Here is a 26,003-nt window from a genome sequence, read left to right as displayed (position 1 = left end):
ACTTGGCTGGGCCTCCTAGAGTCTGTGTCTTGACAGTCTCTCTCCTCCCTCAGAGTCCTGTGAGGTTAAAAGGACCCACAGTCATCCTTGCCTTGTTTCGTGATTTGGAAAGACAGTCTAATGCAGTTGGCACTCAATTCAAAACATTCAGGGTGTAGATGATCTGTGTACAGTCAGCCCCCTTCAGATCACATAGCTGTGAAAACAGCTGGACACATTTGTAGACAATATCCTATTGAAGTGTCCAAAGCAGGGACACCCTTGGCTCCTTTGTGGTGGGCTGGTGTCACTGTTAGATTTTTTTTTTTAACCTGCACATAAAACAGTACCTATTTCTATGTTGTTTATTTAGGGTTTCTCTGTGTAGCCCTGGCTGTCCTGAAACTCTCTCTGTAGACCAGGCTGGCCTTGAACTCAGAGACCCGCCTGGCTCTGCCTCCTGAGTGCAGGGATTAAAGGCCGGCTTGTTTTTAGATTTTGTGACGGAGGTGAATAGACTAGGAAGGAAACTCAGAAAAGTTCAAAAGTTAAAGTAAACCCAACAGAGCAGGATCGTTCCCAGGGCATGAAAAAGCATCACCTGGCAAAACTATTAAAGACAGATTTCTTACTGGTCCCTTAGAGAATCTAATTCTCAGTGGGTCCTGGTGGGTTCTGGGGCTTCATATTTTCATTTTCACAGTCTTTCCTGGCATGGTAGAGTGATTCGGCTGGATTAAGAGTGTGAGGGGAAAAAAAAAAAAAGACAGCCACGTGACCAACTTGGACAGAATGAGGGCCAACCCCCAACCCCAGGCCAAGCAATAGTGGGTAGCGAGTCTGCAGTGGGGAAAAGCGAATCTGCGAATCTGCGAATCTGCAACTCCATGTGTCCAGACACTTGGAGAGTCTCAGAAGGATGAACTAGATCAGGGGGGAGGGGCAGCAGTAAAAATAGCCTAGGAAGGAGCAGAGAAATGTTTGTTCCTGCCGAGCGCATGGGAAGGGGTTGTTTTTCAAGGTGGCTTGAAGCTGTTACCACTTTGTACCAGTTTGCTTTATCTGATGGTGGAGAAGGGTGGGCTGTGCACCAGGAAGATGCAGGGTGGTAGATTCATCTTGAGCTCCGAACTCTTCGCTCCAGAGAGGGGGGGCTTTAGCTAAGAGAACCATCTGAAACTCCTGTTAACATATAGTTCTGCAAGAGTGCTGGTGGGCCTTGGAAGGCCACAAACCTGAGAAAAGGCTCTATGCTTTGGGTCTTGGCTGTTCTAGTGGTTTTAGGTTGCCAAGGTGGATGCTGTTCTTCCCAGGAGAGTGCCTGGGGGTGGGTGGTGAGGAGGGTGCAGTTTAATTTCTTAGGTTGGCTTCAGGAGATTCAGGGTGTTTTCATTTTTTTTTAAACTTTTTATCAATTCCCTGTGGACCTCACATTTTTTTTAAAAAAAATTATTTATTTTTTCCTTGTGTGTATGAGTATTTGCCTGCATGTATTATATGTTCACAGTCTGCATGCCTGGTGCCTGGAGAGGCCAGACCAGGGTGTCTGATCCCCTGGAACTGGAGTAATGGTTGTGAGCCACCATGTGGGTCGTGAGGAACCTAACCTAGGTCTTCAAGAGCAGCAAGTGATTTTAAGCACGGAGCCATCTCTACAGCCCCACAATGAAGGCTTTTTAGGGACTTCGGGGTTGAGTGACAAGGGTTTGGCCATCTGCTATTGCCACCGTGATGACTAAGACGTGACAGAGACCCTTCTGCTACTCTCTGCCTACCCATGTGCTCCTTAGTGCAGAAAAAACAGGACTGGAGGCAAGAGAGTACGGTAGAAATGGTTGTTCTCGCAAAGCCAGTGGGGGAGAGAGGAGGGTGGGAAACTTGGATAGGCTCCCCCTCATCCTGGATCTCCATAACTCACAAGTCGTTTCCTGAAAACCCTACCTCATGCCAGTGGTAAGAGACAGCTTCCTGCCACCATGCTGAGCCAGCCCCCTCTCAGAGAGATGAGAGAAAGATGTAGCTAGAGAAGGGACAGCTGGCCACTTAGCGTCCGTGCATGTGGTCTCCTCTCTGGGAAAATAACAGCAAATTTTGTTCTGAGCACAGGGCCGGGATCCTCCTGCCTGGGTGCATGAACATATTCAACTTTCTCTTGGGGCCAGTGGAGAGTCGTTGAAAGCAGTGCTTTGCCCCCATTGGTAAAATTGTACAGATGGTGATGAAACATGACCCCTTTGCTTCTAGAAGGAGGGACCTTTTTGACCTCCATCCATAACCCATGTAGGGGAAGGGCTATTTGGATAGAACTAGCTCAACTTGTCCCTGCCCTGTGCTTTGTTCACCCCATGGCTCTTCTCTGCAGACATTCATGTCCAAGTGGGCGTAATTAGCGTTGGTCACGACACGCTATATAACCTCAGGGCCACTATCGTTATTATCACTGTTGATATACAAGTTGTAGGCAGTGGTTTGGTTTTATGTTTTCATCTCAGAGGCTCAGAGCAACAAGCTGCTGAAAGAGTCTGGCTCTCAGATGTGGGGTTGAAATCTAGCTCCACCAACATTGTGGCCACTTAGAGTTTCCTGGCCCCTGGTTTGCAAAGTAGGAACGGTAAGAGCCCCTACCTCTCAGGTGTGCTGGGAAGGTGCAGTAACAGCAGAGCCTAGCGGTTAAGTGGGCGGGGAGTAACCTCGGCAGTTTGTGTCAATCCAGGATGCGGTGGAGGCAGGAAGGAGAGGGGGCTTGGACCATCAGATATGTGTACACATTTCTGAAGTTTGTTCAGAAACTTGTGGTTTAGGGTGTTGGTTCTAGGCTTGTTCTTGCATCGGGATCACCTGTGGGGAGGAGATGTTAAGACAGAAGCCTGGGCCCTAGTCTCAGTTTCTTTTCGATGCAGTAGGTCTGGGGTGTGGCTCCATATTCTTTGCAGTTTGCATTTTGCACATAGTGGATGCTTGGGTACCCGTTCTGGTCTTTCTCTGTTGCTTTCCACCTAATTTTTTTGAGAGTAGGATCTCACTGAGTTTCTAGCTCACTGATTTCTTTTAGATTTCCTGACCTGCAGATTCTAGGAATCCTGTTTTTGCCTTTGCAGCTCTGGGTTACCAGACACAAGCTGCTACACTGGGTTGTTCTTAATTGCTGGGAATTAGGTCCTTGCCTTTATGCAGGGAGCCTGTTACCTCCTGAGCCATCTCCCCAGCTCCTAACTTGCGTTTTTTCAAGTAGACTTTGTTTAGAAATGGTGGTTAGGTAGCAATGGGAACAGGCTATACCCTCCAGATTTGGGTTCTATAGACAGGATGAAGCCAGTAGGTGCTGGATACAGTGGGGTCATTTTAAATTCAGGGTGAGAATTTTACCTATGAAAGGACTTGAGGTCAGAGCGGGTAGCTTCAGGAGCTACCAGTCTCTGGAAGTTTCTCTTGTTGAACGACTATCTGGTAGATTCTTATACTAGGTAGGAGGGCCATTTGTTCGTTGATTCACATTTGTTCAGGATAAATGTATATTGCCTGCTTTGGAAGCTAGTTGGAGCTTTTAAAGGCAACCGTGGTCCCTGCTTTCAAGGGAGTATGTAGTCTGGTGAGAAATCTGTTTTATTTTCTCAGGTAATTTAAATATTGAGACTCCAAGAGTCCTATGCCAATGAGGACAACCCCCCAACTAAGCTGCAGAAAAGCCATCTCCTATGACTATGTGGATACCTCAGAGGCTCCCTTTGGGTCATTCTCTTTGGTTCATCCCCCATTCTCACCACTTTTGGCTCATTTTAATGTTGCCAGATACGTGATTTTTCCCCCCTGTTAAGACACAGAATAAGCTTAATGTGTATCTACCTCAAGCGCATTTCCTGTGGGAAAATTTACATCTGTCCACTAGCACCCAGGATACGCCATTAAACTCTGAACGTCTGACCAGCCGTCCATTATGCTGCCTGTGGAAACAACCCAGGAAATGGAGCATGGGAATGAGCTAATTGCTTTTCATCGTCTCTCCTAAGTGACATATGGGGCGAATTAATAGCTGAGCAGAGTTAGAGAGAGACAAGAAAATCCAGTCATTTTTCTGGGTCCTTCTATCATAAGCCTTGCTAAAAGCAATAGGGAGGCACCAGGGAATGTGGCTTAATGGCTGAGAATACCGGCCTGTCACTCATGAGGACTGGGCTCAGTCCTCAGCACCTATAAATCGGGGCATGTTGTCACTCATCCGCCCCGTAATTCCCAGCATTTGGGAGGTAGCCACAAGGAGGATCGTAACTTCAGGGCTCATCTTCGGCTGCGCAATGAGTTCATGGCCAGCTTGGGCTACAGACGCTGTTTCCAACAGTTAGACTAAAATAAAAGCAATGGTGATACTCATTATTTTCTACCCAGCTCCACTCTGCCGTGCTTGGTGTTCAGCTTGCTACCTGTACCATTATATTGTTTTATTTGGTAGGTTTATTGCTCTCATTCTTGGGAAGAGGAAGCAGAGGAGAGGGAGGTAAACAGATAGTGACTGGAATCAAGGCTCCTGTCTTTCCTATCCCAGACCATGCCCCCAAGCCCCTGGCGGGCTGAACTATTCAGAATTTTGTCCACAGTTAACTAAATCGTCCGTTGAGTAAACTTGCGAGTGCTGGGAAGACACAAGCTTGGGAGACCTAACCATTGAATTCCCTCCCACCATGAATGACTCTGCTCTGAATCTTCTGGATGCTACACAGAAAATGAGCTTGGTCAGTCCTCTGGGCCAGCTGGGTTTGGGGCTTTTCTGCTTTGACACATGCCTCTTGGGTTTCTCTGCTTCTCTGCTTCTCTTCAAGCCCGAATGCTAACTCTTGAGTCTTCTGCCTTCTGACTGCATCCTCGGGTGGGAAAAGTCCGGCTTCGACTTTGGAGCTGTATCCCTCCCCCTGGGAAGTGTCACCTCTTCCGAAATCTAATGTCTCTGCGGATTTCATTGTTCTTTCTGGCCTCAACCTGTGTTTTCTTCTAAAAGGAGTTTTGGATTAGGTTTCCTGTTTTCAAAATATTTGATAAGTTATTTTTTTAATTGTAGCAATATGTAACTTGTCTTGGGAAATCTGCTCTCCCCCGAGATAGTCAGCATTGACGAAGGACTCTTGGCCTTGCCGGTTGTTTTTAGTACATGCATTCGCGGTACATTTAGTTTTTCACTAAAATGGAATTGAGAAATACATATATTTCTGAAATGCCCTGTGACTTTTTAAATTTTCTACATTTATATATAAATATGCATTTCTTTCTGTCATCCTTGAATTTGTTATGTTTTGCTTCATTAGAAATCAGAAACCACTTTGCTCCCTGACCTTGACTTTCTGAGGATCGGTTCTGTTAATTGAAACATCTGTTTGGTTCTTTTATTTTTCATTTCACTTTGAGAGGAATTTCTAGGAAGCCTATTCTGTATCTCCTATGGTTAGGGATCCTGAACTTCAGCTTCAAAGGGTCTATGGCGAGAGAGAAAACAGTATCCACATTTGGAAAAGAAAAAGGGAATTTGTTGGAGTGGCGACCAACAGAGCTATCAGGTCTCGGGAGATCTGACCCACAGAAGGGATAAATAGCAGCCTCAGCAGCTTCGTGGACCATGACTCTTCCTGTCATCTGCTCAGACCTGGCACTCCATTGACTTTGCCTAAAACATAGGCCAGGACCAGGTGGACCCTCTTGATCGATAACCTACCAAAAGCATTTGCAGAGGTTATTCTCCTAAAGAAAAAGTGAGGCCCCCATGCTGAAAATTCGCGTATACAATATTGGAAGCATCAGGTGAATTTCACAATAGGGTCCCCTGGCCATGGGATGTTGTGGATGTGTTTGCATGTCCATTTTCATTTGCAGGACCCAGGAAAACGAATCAAGATAGTTGGTTTAGTATTGTCTATTCTATCTGGCTGGAGTGATGATCTCTGAATATAAAACCAATGATAAATTTCCTCCTGCTTTTCTTTTTGTTTCTTGGTTCCTTAATGGCCACCCAGTTTCTTCTAGTTTGGGGCCGCCTTTCCTGGTTCAGTTAAAGTCACTGGCCCCATCACCAGGAAGACGGAATCTGTCAAAAAGATACAAATGTCTGCCTTTTTTTTTCCAGACACCTCTTTGCTCCAGCCTACACAGAAACCTGCTACACTGCAAGTGGCAACCCTCAAACCACCACCTTGAAGTCCGAGGTGAGTTACGCATGTCCATCAGCAGCTGCCTTATTCGGGTACCGCTCTTTGTGGTGAAGGAAATAAGTAATGGAGGCAGCCCTTCTCTCAAGGACTGTGTCCCCTGACTTAAGACCGAGAGCACAAACAGAAGCTAAGTCTGTTGTCTCCTAGTTGTTTCCTGTCCTTTGTTGGCAAACATGGCAAAGCAAACAGATGGAATGTTTGAGGTTAAATTGCCTTGGTTAAAATCCCTGTAAACCATGACAAAGTAAACATTATTTCTTAGGCCTGTGTTAACTAACCATACGCTAAGACTCTCTCTTTAAGAGGGGTAATTTACTCATTGTCCTGTCATCTCATCCAATTAGATGCTGATTAATCTTTAAAAATAAATGGAAGGTTTTGCGGGGTTTTTTTTTATCATTGTGTGTACAAATTTACATTAACATCATACCATTTTAATGCAATTGTAAACCATCAAGAATTTTTTGAAATGGGGTCTAGTTAGACCAGGCTGACTTCAGACTCATAGATCTCCTCCTCCCTCTGTCTCCTTAGTGCTAGGATTAAAGGCATGCACTACCACTTCCACGCTCTATTTAACTTTGTAAAATGTTGTTGTTGTCTGGGCTGGAGAGGTGGCTCAGAGGTTAGGAGCACCCATTGCTCTTCCAGAGGACCCGGGTTCAATTCCCAGCACCCACATGGCAGCTAACAACTATACGTGACTCTAGTTCCAGGGGCTCTGACACCTTCTTCTGACTGCCATGGCCGCCAAGAATATGTGTGGTGCACATACATATGTGTAAGCAAAACACTCAAATAAAAAAATTTAAATGTTTCATAAAGAAGAAAATGTTGCTGTTGTCTTAATACTGAACATTTCCCCTTCAGAGTTGTTTTTAGTGAGAAAGTTTTACATATGATCAAAGAGTCATCATTTTGAAAATGGTTTTGCATCTTAATTTATTTCACTTAATTTATACCCTACTGGAGGATGTGTACGATAGTAAATTCTATGTGTCATGATTTGCTGGCTTCCCATGGTGATTTCGGTTAGAATTCACAGGCCCAGAGCACTGGATCTCAAGCAGAAGCAGTGCCTACAAGGCACACTTGCACATGCTTGCTGATTGTTGGATGTCGCCAGCATCTCACGGGCAGAAGCCAGGGACTCTGCGAAGCATCTTACTGGACACAGAGCAGGGCCTCATAGATTTATCCTACCATCGTCCACCCAGTGGTGTCTCAGGGGAGAAGCGCTGGACCAGACCCAGGCTTCTGAGCCTGGGATCATGAAATGTGATGGGAAGGGGAGGAGCACAAGCTACACTGACCTTTTGTGTTTGGGGTTCTGAGGCAAGGGATGTGATGTATGACATGGATGGAGGAGAACAGGAGAGGTTCCTCTGCGTGGGATCCCTCTAACAGTATCCACGGAAATAGATTCCCACGTAATATTCTTCAAATATCTCTGCTGGTGTGCGGATGTCTAACCAGATAGCTATTGGCAGTTACTAGCAGGTTAGCTTAGTTTATCAAACTCCCTGGGATGGGGGAAAGGATGGGTCCTTTAAGGTTGGACTCATCTATGAGGTCTACAGTAGAGTAGCTGGATCGCTGGAGGGGATGTGAAGGTCAGTGGGACTTCTTCCCATGATTCTCCTGGGTGGGAAAGAAGTTGGAAGTGTGGCCAGTAACAGCAGCGGGCAGTCTGGGCCTTCTCAGGAAAGCTGTCCAGCTGTGACCCACACCTCCGCAGAGCCCCTTATTAGCCCAAGCTTTTCCCTCCTTCAGACTTCTGTCCTCTGCTTCCAGGAATAGGAACGGGCAAAGGGCTGGGTAAGCGCCATGTGGAGAAAGCCCACAGCCATTACAATTTCACAAAAACTCCCTCCGCTGAGTCCAGCCCCTCCCACCTCCATAGCCATAAGTCAAGAATGGGTCTCAGGGCACAAATTTGCCATGAGCTCATGCTTCCTGCAGTGAAAGCCCCCCGGGTGGCCCCCTCAGCCCCAAGAGCTGCGGAATGCAATGACTTCATGGCCGCTCTGACTTGCTCTTTGTGCTCCCGACCCTGTGCACCAAGCAGAGATGTGTTAAGGGTCTTTCAGAGAAGAGCAGGGGGAGAGGATGTCCCCGGGTCCCCCGAATCCCCCTCCTTCCTGAAGGCCCTGCTGGCTGAAGCAGATCCTGACTGAACCATGGGCCAAGATCAGGATTTTCTTCCATCCTCCACTGCTGGATTCTTGTGAAGTCCCCACCCAGGCCCAGGGGGCTCCCAGTCAGCCTTCTCATTTGGAAACTAAGAAACCAAGGAGAAACGGGACTGGAGTAAATCCATAGCTGCCCTTGGCCTAAATGCTGAGGGCTGTGCTGGGCCTTCAAACTTAATAGTTGTTCTGGGAATCTTATCGAGATTCATTAGCCGGCCCTGTAGGTTACAGCCCTAATCTAGGTCAGGTTACTGGGGGAACAGGTCTGGGGATGTGTTCCAACAGCCAAACTTACAGGGGTTGGGATCTGAAGCCAGGACTGCGGTCTTGGCTTTCACTAGCTGTGTGGCCTTAATCAACCCTGTGGACCGTACTGAGTCCTTTTGTTATTTTCAATCGCAGAAATTAGTTGTGCTGGTAACTGACTCAGTGCTATGGAAGGGTGAGATGAGTCACCGATTTTTATGGGGATTTATAACTATGATTTCTAACTCCGGGTTTTACAGTTGAGGGGATTGAGAAGAGGAAAAGTAACTTGGTTGTGCTTGAAAGAGGCAAGACCCAGAGCAGAGCATGCCCACTTTCTAGAGGGTAGAACAGCTTTGGCAAAAGAATTCAGCCAGGTGCTGATTCTGCGTTGGTTGGGAATGGTAGCGGACTGGGTTCAGGGCCAAGATGCCGGGGCGCAGGTTTTCACATCACTGTTTCGCTAAAGCTCTTTAGATCTTAGCCCGGAAGCTGGGACTAACCTTTAGTTTCCCCCTTAAATTCCTGGGAATAATATCTGCCTTATAAAGCTGGGATCAGAATGAAAGTACAGATAAGCAACTTTTATCAGGCGGTAGGAGCCCCTGCAGTTACTCAGAGTGAGTGACAGGTACTCTGGCCACATGTGTTTGTGCCCTCTGTACATTATAGATAGAGCACAGGACAGTTGCAGAACATGCCATTGCAGAGAGCACAGGGGAATGTGCACACTGCAGCCGTCAGCCAGAGAGCCGAAGAGGTCCAATTCTTCATTAGCTACGTCTGGATCAAAGTTCTCGCTACTTGTGAAGGAGCCAGCAGGGACAGTGTTCCACCTCCATTTCTGAATGTTTGACTCTCAGTCATTCCACTGTCCATGAGCTCTGCTTTCCTTGTGCAGGCCTGGTCCCCTCTCCCAGGGAGAGCTGACCATTCTTCTCAATGTCAGTGTTCTACACATCGGGTTTGTGGCCACACTCTTGAGTTCCAAGGACCGGGTCTAGAACTTGATTGTTGACGATCTGCCTCCAGTTCCCCTAGCCCAGGTAGATGAAACGGTACCTGCAATCCAGAGAAAGAGCTCAAGAGGGGTGTGGGCTTGGCTTGTGCTTCCTGATTTAGCTGTATGGCTCAGATGAATAGGATGTAGAATAGAAATAGTAAAGGTTGTGGATGTGGGTCAGCCCTTTCGGTGGCCTTTTGAGTCCCCTGAGGCCATGCTTTATCTTTAGTGAAAGAATTTAATGAAAACCTGGCTACTAATATTTGCTGTCTATTTTTGGGCTAGGGAGCAGTCCAACCAGCTCCTTTGTATAGTGGACGCTCATGACCCTCCTGAGGTTAAAGGCTAAAGAAGTGGAAGGCCAGAGAAGTCATTTCCACTGCTGGTCCATGTGGGAGCCTGATTGTAAGGCTGGTTTGGCTGTGACAAACGGCTTTAGTTTAATTACAGAGCTCTTTTCAGGACTAGAGGTGGGAGAGAAGCGAACTCAGATATGTGGTTTTGCCTTCTGGATCCCCCCACAAGGAAACAACTGCAAACAGCACATTCTGGAGATGAGATACTTGGGTTGTTTGTTATGCAGGGCTAGCCTGGGAATTTGTGACTGCCGCTTAGTCTCAGGGTGTTGGGGAAGCCCTTTTAAGAATCTGGCTTTATTCCCAGTTTTACCTCTCTGTTCTGGCTGACTTATCCATTCTTACCCCTATTGCTGACCACCTGTTTTGGGGAGGGGGACAGTCTGGTGTAGCACATGGGCACGAGGCACTCTTTGAAGTACTCTTTCCTGGTTGCTGTGATCAGCCGAGTGAGCAAACCCTTCTCTGCTACCACAAACTTTTATCCGTAGCTGTGTGAGTTTGACGTCTGTATCACTTGCCTTTTGTTCCTGGGATAAAACACCATGGCTTGAAGCAACTTACAGAAGGAGGAGTTTATTTGGGTTTAAGATTCCAGAGGGCAAGCTAGTCCATAACTGTACAGCAGCAGGCAGCCAGAGCAGGAGGCTGAAAGATCACATCGTCAGCCACAAACATGAAGCAGAGAGAGCAAGCTGGAGGTGGGGGAGGCTATAAAACCCCAAACCTGTCCTCTAGTGATGTACCTCCTGCATCGAGGCTGTACTACCTACCCAAGTAGCATCTCCAAGTGTTCAAATACTTGAACTGTGGCGGGGGTAGAGGAGATACATTTCTCATTCAAACCACCTCAGCTTCCTAATGACGACTTGCTTCCACGAGGCTGTAAACCCCAGGGACTAGAGCTGCGTGTCCATTTTCTCACGGCATCTCTGAAGCCTTGCCCAGGGCCTGCATGTGGCGGTTCTCGGTGTTTATAAAGATGGAAAGCTCCAGCTGGCTTTTGGGGACCAGATGCCTGTGAGGCGTCATGACGAGGGAATAGCATCAGGCATCATGGAGCTAGGTTCCCAGGGAGGAGAGTCCAGGTGTGGAGGGATTCAGGGAGGACAAGCATCCTGAGCTGTGTTCAGATCTTGAGGCTGCCCTAACAAAGTACTGTGAATGGAGAGGTTAAAACAAGAGAAATTGGTTCTCTCTCCATTTTGCAGGCTAACGGTCCAACAGCAAGTTGTTGGAAGGGGTTGTGCTCTCTGTAAGTCCTCCAGGGAAGAGTCCTCTCTTTCTTCCTCTAACTCCGTAGTGCTCCTTGTCCTGTGTTACATCACATCTGTCTTTGCTTCTGTCTTTTGGTGGCTTCTCCCCTTATATATCTTTTGTGTCCTTTCATCTGCTAGGTAGATGAGGCCATTAGATTTATGACCTATTCTCATCTCATCGATTGTGACCACATCTTAATTTAATGACATGGTCAAACCCTATTTACAAATGAAGTTAGATTCTGGGCTTCTGGGTGGGCATAAGGATTTTAGGAAGACAGTATCCAACCCACGACAGTGAGCTACAAAGGTGACATCAATGAGAAACTGGATCTTTCAGAAGACTGTTCCCTGAGGCTGACATGTCAGATCTGAAACTGGGTTCTCCAACCTGTGAGCCTCAACATTTCCGTCTACTCAGTAGGACTGGTGATGTCTGCCTCGTGCTATCTCTTAGGCTCCTGTAAGAACCAAACAGAGGTCACTTGGAAGCTTTTCGCAGGTTATAAGATCCTGCAAGGTCAGGCTTGGTAAGGAACTAAGCCGTCACCTGTCGTTCACTAGACATTAACATGGTCATGTTCATCGGCGCCATTTGACGCGAGCACTTTCTGTTTGCCAGGATCACTGCTTTTACCACGGGACTGTGCGGGAAGCAGAAGAGTCCAGCGTCACGCTCAGCACCTGCCGGGGAATTAGGTAAGAGACCCCGAAGCTGCTGGGGATGAATGGTACACTCCCCAGGAAGATGGGCAGGGTTAACCCAGGGCAAGGGCCTTGGACAGGAGGCCCCTGGGGATGTGTCTACACTCTGACCGGGGCCAAGCTTGTGAGCTGTGACACAGACACTGGGTTTGGGTTTCCCTTTCGTGACGAGTTTGATGTGCTAAGATCTGAGTTCTCTTATTTAGGAATGGTACGGCTAACGAGTCAAGAGACAACCATGACTGGAACCTTAGCATCAATAAAGAGCTGTCTGTCGGGTATAACTGGCAGGCAATGAGTCACAGTAGAAAGAGGTGTGCTAATCCATGATGGGAAGCGTGGGAAAGCCCAGGGGTGTGAAGAGACAGGAAGCAGGGGGCACATGGGTTAGTGTAGGGAAGGAGTGGATGAGCTTGGTGAGCAGGCTGAGGAGTGGCCGCTTGCTTAACTTCAGTAGCTCTGGGACATGGGGTCCATGAAGTCGTTTGGTACCCAACACCATGGGTAGGTGGATCGTGACCCAGAGGGAGAGAAACCAAGACAAGATGGTAGCTGGACCCTGGGCTCTTGATTGGCTTATACTGAAAGGCACTGTAGCTGGCAAAATGTCTCTCTAGGAGTTGGGTAACCATGAGGAGACAGTCCCTCCAGGGTCAGTGAGATCCTAGAAATGAAAGCAAGGAGGGACAGAAAACAAGTGAGATGTTGGTAGACTTGAAGTTAACGTTCTTCATTCCTCCCACCTGTTCACTCCATGGTAGAAGGACTTTCAGGTTGGGTAGCCAGAATTGGAACGTCAGGGAAGAGAGGTGTAGCAAGGAAGGAGAGGAAATTTTTGAGACAGAAAATCAGCTGGAGCGTTCCAACTAGATGATGCTTGGGAAAACAGTGACCCTTCTGTCCCTAAACCAAACTACCTGCGTTTGAGCCAAGAGCAGCACGTGTCTGGTGGGAGGTGGGAGAAGGCATCAGATCCTATGGAGGCAGAGCCACAGAGGGTTGTGAGCCACCATGGGGATGCTAAGAATCCAACCTGGGTCTTCTGCAACTGCTGAGCCATCTCCATAGCCCCATGCTATGTCTTTACTTGCTTGTTTGAAAAATCTGGGCTCTTATCTACACAAATGGCCTGTACTGCATGGTGCTTGAACTCGGGGTGCTAACTCCAGGAATACCAGCAGAAGCCAAGGCGCTCACTACTGATAATCTACCCACTCAGTGTTACCAAAGGCAGAATTGGGAGTATGGGCGGGCCCACTGGTGGCTCTCAGGAGCTGGTAGGAGATGGTTTCTTTCCCTTCTTTGAATCAGTGGCTGCTTCTGTCATTTGTTAATGTATGCCATGTCCTACACTGGCGGATGGCAGCGTTATATTTTTGTGCCCTCAGGGCACCAATGATAGGTATGGTGGAGACTACGTGTTTCATTGATTTTGCAGCACTTCACAAGATGTGTTCCAAGACTTAGCTTATCCCTGCCCCCAGATGTAACCCAGGGCCCTTCTGGCCACAGGTCTCATGTCTGTTTATGAATTGGTTCACATTTGTGTGGCGCGTTGCCTGAGGGAATTAGGCAGGAAATCAGTTTTGGCTGGGAGGTGATTAACAGTGGTCTCATATCCTCCACTCAAGTGGCCTCCTCCAGCCAAGCCAACTGGCTTCTCAGTGGTGTTTATAGGCTCAGCGCCTGCCACCTGCAGCCCGCAAGTAAACAACGGCTGTCCCAGGAAGGAGGAAAGGGAACCAGCAGGTGTGACCTGCTTCTCTCTGCCTCTTCCTTTGTCCCTTCTGGGACTGGAGCAGTGGGAATGCACTTGGCTTGGCCTCTTGTAAGTCATTCCAGCAGTCGGGCTGATGGGGAAGCTCCCCGAGCTGCCCATGTGGTTCTGTTTTGCAGGCTTCCATCTGGTGGGGTCTACATGCCTTTCTTTCCCAGCCCTCTCCTCCTTCCACATGCTAAGAGAACGAGGTTGTGGCCAGGCTGAATTAAGAGCCGGAGACTTGCAAGGTGGCCACACTGGGTCCCTGGAGCAGAGGCTGGAATGACAGCAGTGTTTCAATTCAAATAGCTTCCCAGGGCTCCAGAAGCCTGATATCACCATGGGGAGTTTCCATAGCAACCATTCATCTCTCCTGGTAATGTACTCCTGTGCCTGGAGAAAAAGGATAGGATATATGCTAGGCAGGCTCTTCAGGTGGAAAATGACATGAAGCCAGTACAGCCTAGACCAGCGGTTTTTAACTTTCCTCACACTGTGACCCTTTAATACATCTCCTCAGGCTGTGGTGACCCGCAACCATACAATTATTTTTGTTGCTGCTTCGTAACTGTGATTTTGTTACTGTTATGAACCGTAATGTGAATATCTGATATAGGACTCCTATGAAAGGGTTGTTCGACCAAAGGAGTCGCGACCCACAGGTTGAGAACCACTGCTCGATGGTTACCGGAGCCTCTTCTCTCTTGAGTACTTTGTAAGTCAGTTTATCATTAAAGGAACCATACCCGATCACAGCAAAATAAATCCAAATGTTAAAGACCATTTAAGGATATGAGAGACAGTACTCTTTCTCACCCCTCTTTCCCAATTGTATTTCATAACTTACCTCACAAATTACCAGTTTCTTATGAATTCTTTTGGAAATACTCTCGGCAAGAGGAACCTTGCTATATACTATAAAATGTTTTATAACTTTGTTTGGACCCCAGTCACCTTGGGAATTGGGTTAATCAAAGGCTGTGGATCTCATCAAAAACACAGCAAACCATCTGTGTTAGTCTGCTCATGACTAAGTGTTTAAAGTAAACAGTTTAAATGGGAGATTCGCTCAGGAGATTGGCTCAGGAGATTTGCTCAGGGTTTCAGAGAGCTCAGTTCTTCTCTGCTGCCTCTGGAGTCCATGGTGAGGCAGAAGAGTCTTAGTCAGAGAGATGGTAGTCCAAAGAACGTGCTCCCCAGAGATCGCTACATAGCATCCCAGCTGGGAATCAGCACTTCATTGAAGGTGTTAGGTGTCCATACCCTCGAGCCTGCCTCACACTAAAAACCTGTCTTGTAAATGTCACCACAACGCCCTGCCTGCACGGATGTGTCTCCACATTGAACCCACAGACTAAAAAGAAGGTCTGATGATCGCTTGTGGGAAAGTTTAGCCGGTACTGGGGCTGTGATGTCTTTGACTAAACCTGTATGTTTCCCGTCCATTGTTGGGGAAGTGGTTTTTCTTTTTTTTCGTTTAATTTTTCAGGCAATACTCACCGAAAATTGTCATTATGTAATGAGTACAGGTTTAGGGTTAAACATCCAAACCGTACAGGACTGAATCTAAAAACTAAAGTTCTGCCCTTCTCCATCCTTCCGCCCAAATCCATTCTCATTCACGTCACTGTTCGGGTGTACATAATGGACTTGCATTGTCTACTATGTACAAGCGAGGTCATTCCAAGCACGCAGTCCAGTTTTGTGATGTTTCCGACACGGAACTAAATCTCAGGTACATACGAATCTGTCACATTACTTTAACGGAACCGTAAACTCTTAAATACTAAAGACTGGTGAGTTGAATTATAGAGACAACCTCTCAACGATAAACAATAAATAATCCTCCCGGATCTGCTTGATGGGTCAGCTTGATGGTCACCGCATTTCTCTCAGCCAACATCTGGGGCTCTTGCAGCAATTCTGCTTTGACAGGCTGACCGGCTCCTGGACTCCTGTCTGGTCCTCCAGGGAGAGAGTCTCTGAGGTTGGGTGGGGCATAACGTGTCCAACTGCGCACACCATGGACTGGAATGTGTTCAGCATTGCCATTCCAGGGCCCTGAGTGTGCTCTGCCACACCCCTTCCTGGTGGTGTGACACCCCCCCCCAACTCTGTCTTCCACATTTACTTTTGCCCTTGTCTTCACCTTGGCCAAACTGGTCCTTCCCCTGGGCCTCACTCTATCTTAATAGCTTGCTAAGTGCTTGGGAAGGGTGTGGAGAGCAGGGTTGGTGAGACGCTCAGCCCAGAACCAGGACTCTGGAAATGAGCAACCTAGGATCTGCCTCAGGCTTTCTGTGAACTCACTCAGTGGCTCTTGAGCAACTTCCCTACCCACCCTGGGATTTCTTCACATCTCAAACCCCAGTAGACTAGATCATAAAAGTACCCTTTAGCTTGGGAAGTCCTGGACTCTGAGAAGGAGCAGAGTCTGGGGGCAGGAAGAAGTCCTCCCCCGAAGGCCATGCCTTTCCTCTGCATGATGATCACCTGCCCCATCCTGGAATAAGCCCTCAGATGACAGGACCCTTACACTGTGACAAGGTCAGACTCCAGAGGCAGGCCCCTTCAAGTGTAAAAGCCGGTGACTAGGGCTGGGGAGACAGCTCAGTTGGTAAAGTACTTGTCACACAAGTCCAGAGATCCAAGTTCAAGTCTCAGCACCGACTTTTTTTTTTTAAAAGCTGGGTATAATGATGCAAGTGTCTGGCCAGCTAGCATAGCTTAATTAGTGAGCACCAGGTTGTGGGGAGACTAAATCTTTAAAAATTCAAGATGCACAACCATAGAGGAACAACATCCAAGGCTGTCCTCTGGCTTCCATATGTTTCCCATATGAACACACACCTGCCAACTAACACAGTCCTTTAAAAATGACTTTATTTATTATTATTGTATATGTATAAGTGTGTGTGTGGTGCAGGGAAGTGCTCATGTTGAGGTCAGAGGATAACTTGATGAAGTCTATTCTCTCCTTTGATCTTAACATGGCCTCCAAGGATCGAGCCCAGGTTTGTGTAGCTAGAGCCCTTACCGGCTTAGTCATTTCACTGGCCCCGGCTGATGCTGATACACTCCTGAAGACTCAGCTTTCTGCCCTGTAAGATGGGAGCAGAGATATTGATGCCATCGGTGGGTTCACGTGAGGTGATCAGCCCCATCTCCTTGACATCAAGATCTTTGGTTGGCTAGTGCTGCGTCCTCAGGGGCTAGAACAGTCCTGCCTCATGTCAGGTACTCTGTGCAGACGCGCTGAACGGCTTCCCAGCCAAATGTTTTGTATCTCGTTTACACAATGCGCTTTCATGACTGCTAGCTTTCTTGGAGAATGGTCCCTGGTTGTCAGGGAGCGCCGTCTGATTCCTTTAGACTGTTAAACACAGCTGCTCTGGGAGAGACAGCAGAGCCAGGATCCTAATCCAAGATGTCTCCCTCCTGACTCTGTGTGTTCGCTGCTGCTTACGTTCTGCCTCTGTCCCAGCAGGAACTCAGGACCAGGTGCCTCTCTTCTCTCTGTGCTGCCTTGGAAGTTCCCTGTGACCCGTTAATGTGGGTGCAGGTTGAGAGAGGGGTGGGGAGCAGGAACACAGGGCTGCTACCTCTTAGGCTCTCTCTCTCAGTGACGGGATGGGGATGTGCAACTGTGTGTTTAATGGACAGCTTCCCCTGGAGTGGTTCCCCTCTCATGTCTCGAAGGATGTGAGTCCTGCAGTAATTTGTGGGTTAAGCATGAACCTCTTGTTTCCTGACTGGTTGGCTTGCCTGGGTTTCGCTATATGATCTTATTTTATGATTTATTTTGTTTCTCATTCTTTTAATGATGAGAAATAGGTTGGAGCCTAGCATCCTGGCCCTCTGCCTTTTGGGCTCTCGGTCCCACTTTTGCTCTCTGCCTCTGCCAGAGCTAACATTTAGCAAATTGAATCAGCGAGGCCCTTAGGTTAAATAATGGGTGACTGGGGGGTGGGGGGGGAGATGGCGTCTAGGTGACAGGATTGGTGGCAGGAGAGAGTCCCCATCAACAAAACTGGAGTCTGCTGTACAGTGTCAGGCATGTGACACCATCTTTCCATCTCTTAGTAATCCTATATGAAGGTCCCTGCTCCTTCCTGGGATCAGTCTCCAAGGGCTCTAGTGGGGTGGGATAGGGAAGGAGCTGCTGAATCCTGTTGCTGGAAGGGATAGCCTCAGTGGTTGTCCCAAACTTGAGATTCTCAGACTTCCTATTTCTTGAGACAGTTGCTAAAGCACCATGAAAGCACAGGCAAGAACATGGTCTCCTGACCGAAGTTTCTGTAGAGTTTTGCCCATGGGACTAAGTGCAGACACTTGGGCCTGCAGATCCTGAGTCTCCTGGGATAGCCTGGATTCCTTCTGTAGATCAGTGGATAGTTTGGAAGTTCTGGGCCCTGGGATCTCTGAGCACAGGTGGAGAGCTTACCAGCGGAGGCAGATGCCCAGAGCCCAAGGGAACAGAGACTGTGCCCATGAAACCCTTGGCCCCAGTTGAAAGCTTCCGATTCTAATTTCCTGGGCCTCAGACACCTCATTGATAAAGTGAGCTCCATGATGTTGCCAGCATTGTAATGTGGTGTGGAATGAAGAGAGATTAACATGTCCAGTCTGTGTGGCACGTGGCTAGCTAGCACACAGCAAACAGTGTCTGGGGAGGAGGGAGGACCAGTGCTTCCTGTCATCTCTCAGGAACTGGGGAGTCCACAGACAAAGCCAGTTGCCTTTTCTGCCTGGCCTCACATCAGAGGGGAGTCGCTGGTGCCATCACCTATAGCCATATGCACACGGGGCATGCATGTCTTTCTGAACCATTCTCTTAGGGCTCTTATGAAAGACAGTAAGAGGCTGGGGTGAAGGTTGTGGGGTGTAGAACCAGAATGCTGAGGCTCACCCCCATTTTAACTCTTTACTTGTGTGAATTTTGGTGGGTCTTGAACGTAGGTTTTTTTTTTTTCCATTTGTACCATGGGAATAATATTTGTCAGGGTCAGAGAAGTTGGTATGAGAAATAAAATGCTCATCAGCTTGGTCCCTGGCCAAGCTGAAGTTCAAAAAATTATAGCCACTATGATGACTATTACCCAACCTGCTGCCAAGTTCCTGTTGACCTCTGACCCTTTGGCCAAGGGCTTGTTCATATCATAGCAAATCAACGTTATACCTTGTGGCCCCGTGTTCAGGCTTTCACGGATTCCTGTGGGTAACTTTTCACTCACTGCGTGTAATATTGGTGCGCACAGGATCACCGGCTGGTTTGTGGTCCACCTCATTGTGTGGCCAATACTGTAGCCATTCAGAGGAAACTGGAATGATGGGAGAGGCCCTGGTCAGCTGGGATGCGGAGATAGCTGGGAACAGGATGCCTAGGTGGCCCTGGTCTCTGCCCTTTCCTGTGTGGAGCTGGGGAAGTGGCTGTGACCCTCGCTCTCTGCCCTCTACCCTCGCTGTTAAGGGAACGCCTTAGGTATCTAAGTCACCATAAGCCAGGTGACTGCTGCTGTGTTGGCCAGAAGGCAGCCAGGAAGTCGACAGGCTTCCTGGCACTGCCATGAGGTCAGCGAGGGATGGGGTCAGGAAAGGCCTCCTGCCCACCGGAGTCTGTGATATCTTTCCTGAGAGAGTCATGAGCTCTTACTAAAGGACAGAACCTGGGTGGGCATCCATGCATCCCAGGAGGACAGTGGCCGATGGACATTGGGAAGCCCTGCCACTCAGGTGCCAGAGCTGAGCTGAGGCTTTGGTTTGGAGTGCTCGAAAGGATGGGAGCCTAGGTGACATGCTGCCAGCATCCTGGGGATTCAGTCCTGGCTCATCTATCCCAGAGTCAGGAACCCATGACTTGACTGTCTTGCTTCTCTCTCAGGATAGAGGGTGGCGGTTTGGAGAGTAGGTTTAAAGGACATAACATATTTACTCTTGACCATGGTTGATGATGCCAGGAACACTCTTCAGAAGTGTGACTGGTCACAGCCCAATTGGCCTGACTGTGGCAGGATACCCTTTCCCTAGGAGATAAGATGACAGAGAAGGCATTTGGGCCCCGTCCATCCTTTGACATGGTTTACTGAGACATAGCTAGCCATGTGACACATAATTCGCAGACCATTACTCTTATTTCATTCCCATATCACAGTGGAAGGTTGGTACATCATAGATCTTAATAGATGAGATAACGGAGCTGTTCTGTGGGCATCGCCCTGCCTCCATTGATCGTTGTGAAGCCATGGGCAGTAAGTGCTCTCTGAATGTAGATGGCTCCAGAGGCTTCCTTAGGGCAGCCCTGGGAGCAGCTGCATCTCATCCATGGGTGTCTGCCAGGGCTGATGACAGGTCCTGAGTCACAGTGACTACTCCCTGCTCACTCTGTTCTTCAGTAGAGCAGGCACCTTGACTGGCTCATGTTGCCATCCTCCACAACTATCGCGGTGCCAGATGCCTAGCTAGAATGGCTGTCTTTCCAACAACCGTGAACACCATTGTTTCTCTTTGCCTGTGTGTTCCACTTCTGGGGATTCAACCAACAGTGAATCAAATATTCTTGAAAAAAAATTGTATATTTTTCTTGTCATTATTTGCTAGACAATATGATATCTTTAACAGATTTTTTTTTTCATTTTAAAAGTTTTTAGCCAGGCGGCGGTGGCACACTTGGGAGGCAGAGACAGGTGGTTCTCTGTGAGTCTGAGGCCAACCCGGTCTAGAAGAGCTAGTTCCAGAACAGGCCCCAAAGCTACAGAGAAACCCTGACTCGAAAAACCAAAAAAGAAAAAAAAAGTTTTATTTATTTAGTGTATATATGTGTGTGTGCCTGAGTATATGTATGTGCATCCTGTGTGTGCAAGGCCTGTAGAAACCAAGAGAGAGCATCAGGTCCCCTGGAGCTGGAGTAATAGGCAATCTGAACTGCCTGACATGGGTACTCGAACCAATCCGAAAGAGAAGCAAGTGCTCTCACCTGCTGAACCACCTCTCCCGCCTCAGCATTTACATTTTATTTGGCATTATGAGAAATCTAGAGGTGATACAAAATATTCAGGAGGACACTCATGGGCTATACACTAATCACTCGGTATTTTATATACAGTCTGGGATGTCTGTGACATTTTTTGTTTCCTTGGGAGGCTGCCCTGTGGATACCAACAGCAAGAATCCTGTGGGCTTAGATGATAGCTAGAACACTCGCAATCTCAGAGAGTGACGAGATTAGATAACTCAGCGCACATCTTTGAGTTCAGTCCTGGGTGGAAGATTGTCACATAAGCTTAGTTGTGGATATTTCCTCACCAGGGAGCAATAGCCGCCTCGTTAGCATGGGACGGTTGGAATGGGTAGGAATGCTGGCTGTTAAGTACCACTTGGCTTCCAGGCAGAAGGACACTTGTCTTCATTTAATCACTCAAGAGCTCTGATGAGTTAATATGTCGCCATTTTTATTTTTCGGGATGAGGCAATTGAGGCTCAGGGTGACTTAAGATGTTTCTTGGGGAGTGTGTGATTGTTGAGCCTTAGAGCTGAATCTAGAACCTCGGTTACCTCAGCCTCAGGCCTCTGTGCTTTCTCTGATCGCTTTTTCCTGGGTCTTTAAAGTGTTAACCTATGGTTGTCATATGTCATGCTAGATTTGGAGGTCTTTAGGAGTCCCAGCCTAAAGCACCGTAATGGGTTCAGGGAGGTCCAAGTGCTCTGAGATTCCGTGCTCCATTTCACACAAGTCTGTTTCTCTTTAGACAGTCTGCGTTTGCCTCAGGCCTTCAGAGAAGGGTTCACAGCCCATTATAAAGTGAAGAACCATCTAGCATATGAACCTATGCAACGGACTTTTCCAGAACCATAGGCACTGACCGGAGATTCCACTTCTCTTATCCACAGAGGACTGGTTATAGTGAGAAGTAACCTCAGCTACATCATCGAGCCTGTCCCTGGCAGCGACAGCCAGCACCTTATATACAGATCTGAACATCTCAAGCTGCCCCCGGGGAACTGTGGGTTCGAGCACTCCGAGCCCACCGCCAAGGACTGGGCCCTTCAGTTTACACAGCAGACCAAAAAGCAACCTCGCAGAGTGAGTTTGTAGGTTCTCGCCGGAACTGGCAGACTGATCTGAGTTTGTCCCCTCTGTGCACCCTTACTTTGATCCCAGAAGTACTTCTAAATTGAGGCAGGATTGGTGAGAAAGAGGAAAAAAGCCCCTCGCTCTTTCTTTCTTGGGATTGTTTAGTGAGACGCCAACATAAGAGAACTACTGTATTTGGAATGCTCTGAGATGCTGATTTTTGAAACTGTATAAGGTTAAAAAAAAAAGTCTACTTCCGCTCTTGGAATAGCTACCTCATCTGCTATACAAAATGGTTTTTGTTCACAGTGAAAACAGAGGCCTGTGGTCTCAAGGTTGTTTGGGAACTAAGCTGTCGGCACGTTCCCTCGTGGGTTGTTGGCCTTGATTTTGCCTGTACTAGCCAGTTTGGCTTCTTGGTTTTTGAGAAGAAAAAAAAACAAGGATTCGATCCCATGGCTCAGAAAGTCCTCTAGCAATAACCAGTTGCAGATGGAGGTGGTGGGCTGCAGCCAGGACTGTCCCTAACGCCTAAAGTTAAAAGAAGGTCACAGCTTATTAACCAGCATGGTTTCTCAGCAGCTTTTTGGGATGAGCTGGAACCAACTGTTTCTAGGGCACTGATCCGCTTCTGTGTCTTCTCTAGATGAAACGGGAAGACTTACAGTCCATGAAGTATGTGGAGCTGTACCTGGTGGCTGATTACTCAGAGGTAAGGGGCCAGCTGTGAATTTCAGCAGAAAAACCTCTCTTGAGCCTTCACGCTGCTTTGCCGAGATGAGGATATGTTCTTTTTTTTTCTAGTTTATTGTATAAACTTGACCTTAAATCTGGCCAAGGGCTCTTTCAGCCACTTTAAGCAGTCAGGAGAAAAGAACTCAACAATAACCAGAAGCTGAGGAAAGCTCTTAGTGTGGACACTAAGGGAGTGACGTAGAGGGGGTTCTGATATTTGTTCTTAGGATGGTCTCTAGCTCTTCAGAGAATCTTTCAGACCTCTGTCTTACAAAGGTAGCAAGTTCCCCTGTGGCTTATCAGATGCCATTTTCTCACATGTATCTATTTTCATACTCATGTTGGTGTTCCCCAAATGTCCCCAGAGCCGCAGCATATGCGGCACCTGGGAACCGTGAAAAATGCAAATCTCCGAGCCTTGCTCCAGATCTCTTCAACCCCAGATTGCCAGGGTGGGACCCCCACAATCCATGTTTTAATAAGACTTTGGGGGTAGTTTTAATGCATAGCAGGTGATCTTGGGAGCCACCAGCCTAGTAGAGCAGGGTAGCCCCTTAATTCATATCCCTCAAATGGGACAGGCCCTAAGGTTTCACAAACACCCACACACCTGGCTCCATCGTTTGTTTCACTTTCTTGGGTGACTTCCTGATTTTTCTATGATGTGCCGGCACAGTGCTTGGCATCTGAGCCAGAGCCGCTCCTTATTCTGGAGTTCAGAGTAGAAGCCCCACACCCTTGTAGTTCTAGCGTACGATAGCCACTGAAATGGCCCCTCGGCGATGCCTAGAATGCACACAGAGGATCCGATGTGGCTTGGGGACTGGAGAGAGCCTCTCTGAGATAGGTGGCGATGCTGATGGTGGCAGCTCAGATATAAAGAGAATTATCCCGAAATCAGAGGAGTCCTGTTTCCTTCCAACAGCCGACATAATATGGTATAGGGACCGTGCCCCCACCACCCACATTTCCATTAACCAAGTTTTCCTTCAAGTCCCACGTCGTGCAGGGATACAGCCACAACCAAGCAGACGTCTGTGACCTGGCTGAACACTGAACCAGAACTTTCTATCTTCCACGAAGGCGGAGTTCATCACTCTGTCTCAGGTCCCCTCCCCTCGGGGCTCCGGCTTTCCCAGAGGCGGCATCCTAGGTGGCTTTGCCTTTTCCACAGCCCCACAGTGTGGAACAGGGGAAGTGAGGGGGGCTTGGCAGGGAGTGTTCAGACCCAAGTTTGAGAGCCGCCTTTGAGTGTAGAGGTAGGAAGAGATGGCCCTTGAGCTCCTTAAAGAAAGGGAGGAGCTCACTGGGCAGAGGTGAAGGCTTTCAAGGGAAGAACCATTGTGGTCACTTTCAGAAGCGTTTAGCCTTTGAACTGATGTTGGCGTTATTTTGCTTTTCCTCCAGCAGCTGCGGGTGAGTGGGTCCTTGGGTTTTTGTTTCCTCTCTACAGACTGCTATGTGAATGGGAATGCAGTGACAAAGGCTGCTTTTAAGACCAGCCAGTCGCCCCACCCAGCCCTGTCCCACACATCACCTTTACCACTCTGTACCGTGGAGGTTGCTGGGAGAAAGCAAAGCACCTTCCGCCAGGATAGTTCTCCAGTTAAGCCTTGCATCCAATGTCATCTGAAACAGAGGTCTTGAACCATTTTTTTTTCCCAAGATGCAAGATCCTTTGGTCAGATAAAGGTCCCTCTGCACCTAGAAACCCCAGTGTTCCAGTTCAAAGGAGGAAGATTACTCCTTTTGCCCAGTGGGCCCTTGGTGCAGGGTTTTAAAAGCCACTGCATGTGAGTCTCCAGCAGGCACTGAAGGTGAAGATGGTGAGCCTTCAGCCTCCTGATGTCTAGACTCACAGCAAGCCAGGGAGGAAACGTGTCTACTAGAAGGTGCTTTCACGACCGTGGGGCAGTCCAGAAAATCTTACTGTTGCAGAAGGGGTGCACCTTAAGCATCAGTAGCATAGGCGTCTGTACCCCCTTTGCTACAGGGCTGTGATCTTAACTTCCTGGTAGGTGAGGGGCTCTCTCAGTTCTCAGGTCATGAACAACTCTCAGCTGTAGGCTTTGATTGATTCGTGTTGGTGTGCAATAGGCCAGGCAAGATTTGCGAGCCCCAGAATTGGCAGGCAGACATGTATTCCTGGCAGTTAATCTGAGATAAACGACGGGAAGAATGCAGTATTTTTGATTTAGACACAGCAGCCTTCTCCGCTGGTCTCTGAACTGACAGTGAACGGGGGGTCTCTGGGTGGGAAAGCAAGTGCCGAGAATTGAGGCTGTGGTTTTCATAGGACTGTCCGCAGTAAAAGTGAGCTAGCAGTATCTCTCCGCCTAGTTCTAGGTGGAAGCTTCTGACCGTATCCATCCCATAGGTGATGGCAGAGTGTAAGAGGGCTCTTTGGGTGGTTCTGGGCATTCACTCATTCATTAAGTGAAATACAATGTAGGAGAGCAAAGAGTCAGGTTCATATCGGAGAAGGGGAAAGAAGGGCTGTAGACGGAGACCTTTAAGGGACTCGGTGGTACCAGCAGGATGCCAGGCATGTGGGAAAGGCTCACATCCCAGAAAGTCTAACACCGAGACAAATTCTCATGACCAGGGGTTGTAAACTCTAGCCATGGCCATGTGAACCGACCACATGTATCTATGAGTAGTATACTGGAGGCGAGCCACAACCTTTGGTTTATGGTAGCCTGGAAGTTTCTAAGTCCCCAAAACAGAACTGGGTGGTTGCGTTCCACCAAGTGGAACTGGGTGGTTGTGGTCCACCAAGTGGAACTGGGTAGTTGTGGTCCACCAAGTGGAACTGGGTAGTTGTGGTCCACCAAGCGGAACTGGGTAGTTATGGTCCCCAACCAGGTGGTCCGCCATGCTGAAGGAAAAATGTTTACTCTGTGTTGCTCTACAGAGTAAGCTTACCAAACCCTGCTCCAGGATCTCCTGGGAAACGTGATACACCGCTTTAACTATGGTGGCCTTATTGGGCCTTACTGTTTGAGGACAGGATTAAATTATCTGGAAGCCTGAAATCTCATCGGTGCGCTCTAATAAATATTTACTAAATGAATGGAAATACTCTGCCATGGGGCCAGTTTAGCAGCCGGGAAGTCTTCCTAATGGAAACTTCTAGATTAAACATTTCTGCAAAGGTCTGTGCAATAGGGTCCTAGAATTTAACTCTGCAGGAGGTAAGGATAGCAGTGGGGTTCTCTTCTGGCGAGCGACAGTCCCAAGGAAGTCGAGGAATAACCTAGAATCTACAAGAGAAAGGCAAATGGCGCCTTTCTCTGTATGAGGGCAGGGACACAGCCCTTGCCAAACAAACACTTCAGGGTATTTTATTTAGCGGTTTATTCTTTTTCTTCTTTGGGTGTTCTGGTGGAGCAGGAAGGAGGAAGCATGGAAGAGCTTGAGGCTGAGCATACACAGTAGCTACCTACAGTGAATTCACTAGGTATCCAGACCCTGTGTGAAAACAGCAGTAGACAGGGGTGTCCATCA

General features: G+C 48.1%; 1 protein-coding gene across 1 annotated transcript in view; it reads left to right on the top strand.

Annotated features, from left to right (window-relative positions):
• Positions 1 to 26,003, top strand: part of Adam19 (ADAM metallopeptidase domain 19) — a 94,108-nt gene that overhangs the window by 37,146 nt on the left and 30,959 nt on the right. The window contains exons 4-7 of the mRNA XM_048435948.3: positions 6,086 to 6,164; positions 11,849 to 11,925; positions 21,578 to 21,770; positions 22,408 to 22,473. Of these exons, the coding sequence (XP_048291905.3) occupies positions 6,086 to 6,164; positions 11,849 to 11,925; positions 21,578 to 21,770; positions 22,408 to 22,473 (415 nt within the window). The remainder of the gene's footprint in view (positions 1 to 6,085; positions 6,165 to 11,848; positions 11,926 to 21,577; positions 21,771 to 22,407; positions 22,474 to 26,003) is intronic.

Source organism: Myodes glareolus, chromosome 9 (assembly GCF_982192425.1).
Source record: "Myodes glareolus chromosome 9, mMyoGla1.1, whole genome shotgun sequence".
Lineage (NCBI taxonomy): Eukaryota > Metazoa > Chordata > Mammalia > Rodentia > Cricetidae > Myodes > Myodes glareolus.
The sequence above is the reverse complement of the archived record's forward strand: the minus strand, read 5'-3'. Positions and strand labels throughout refer to the sequence as shown.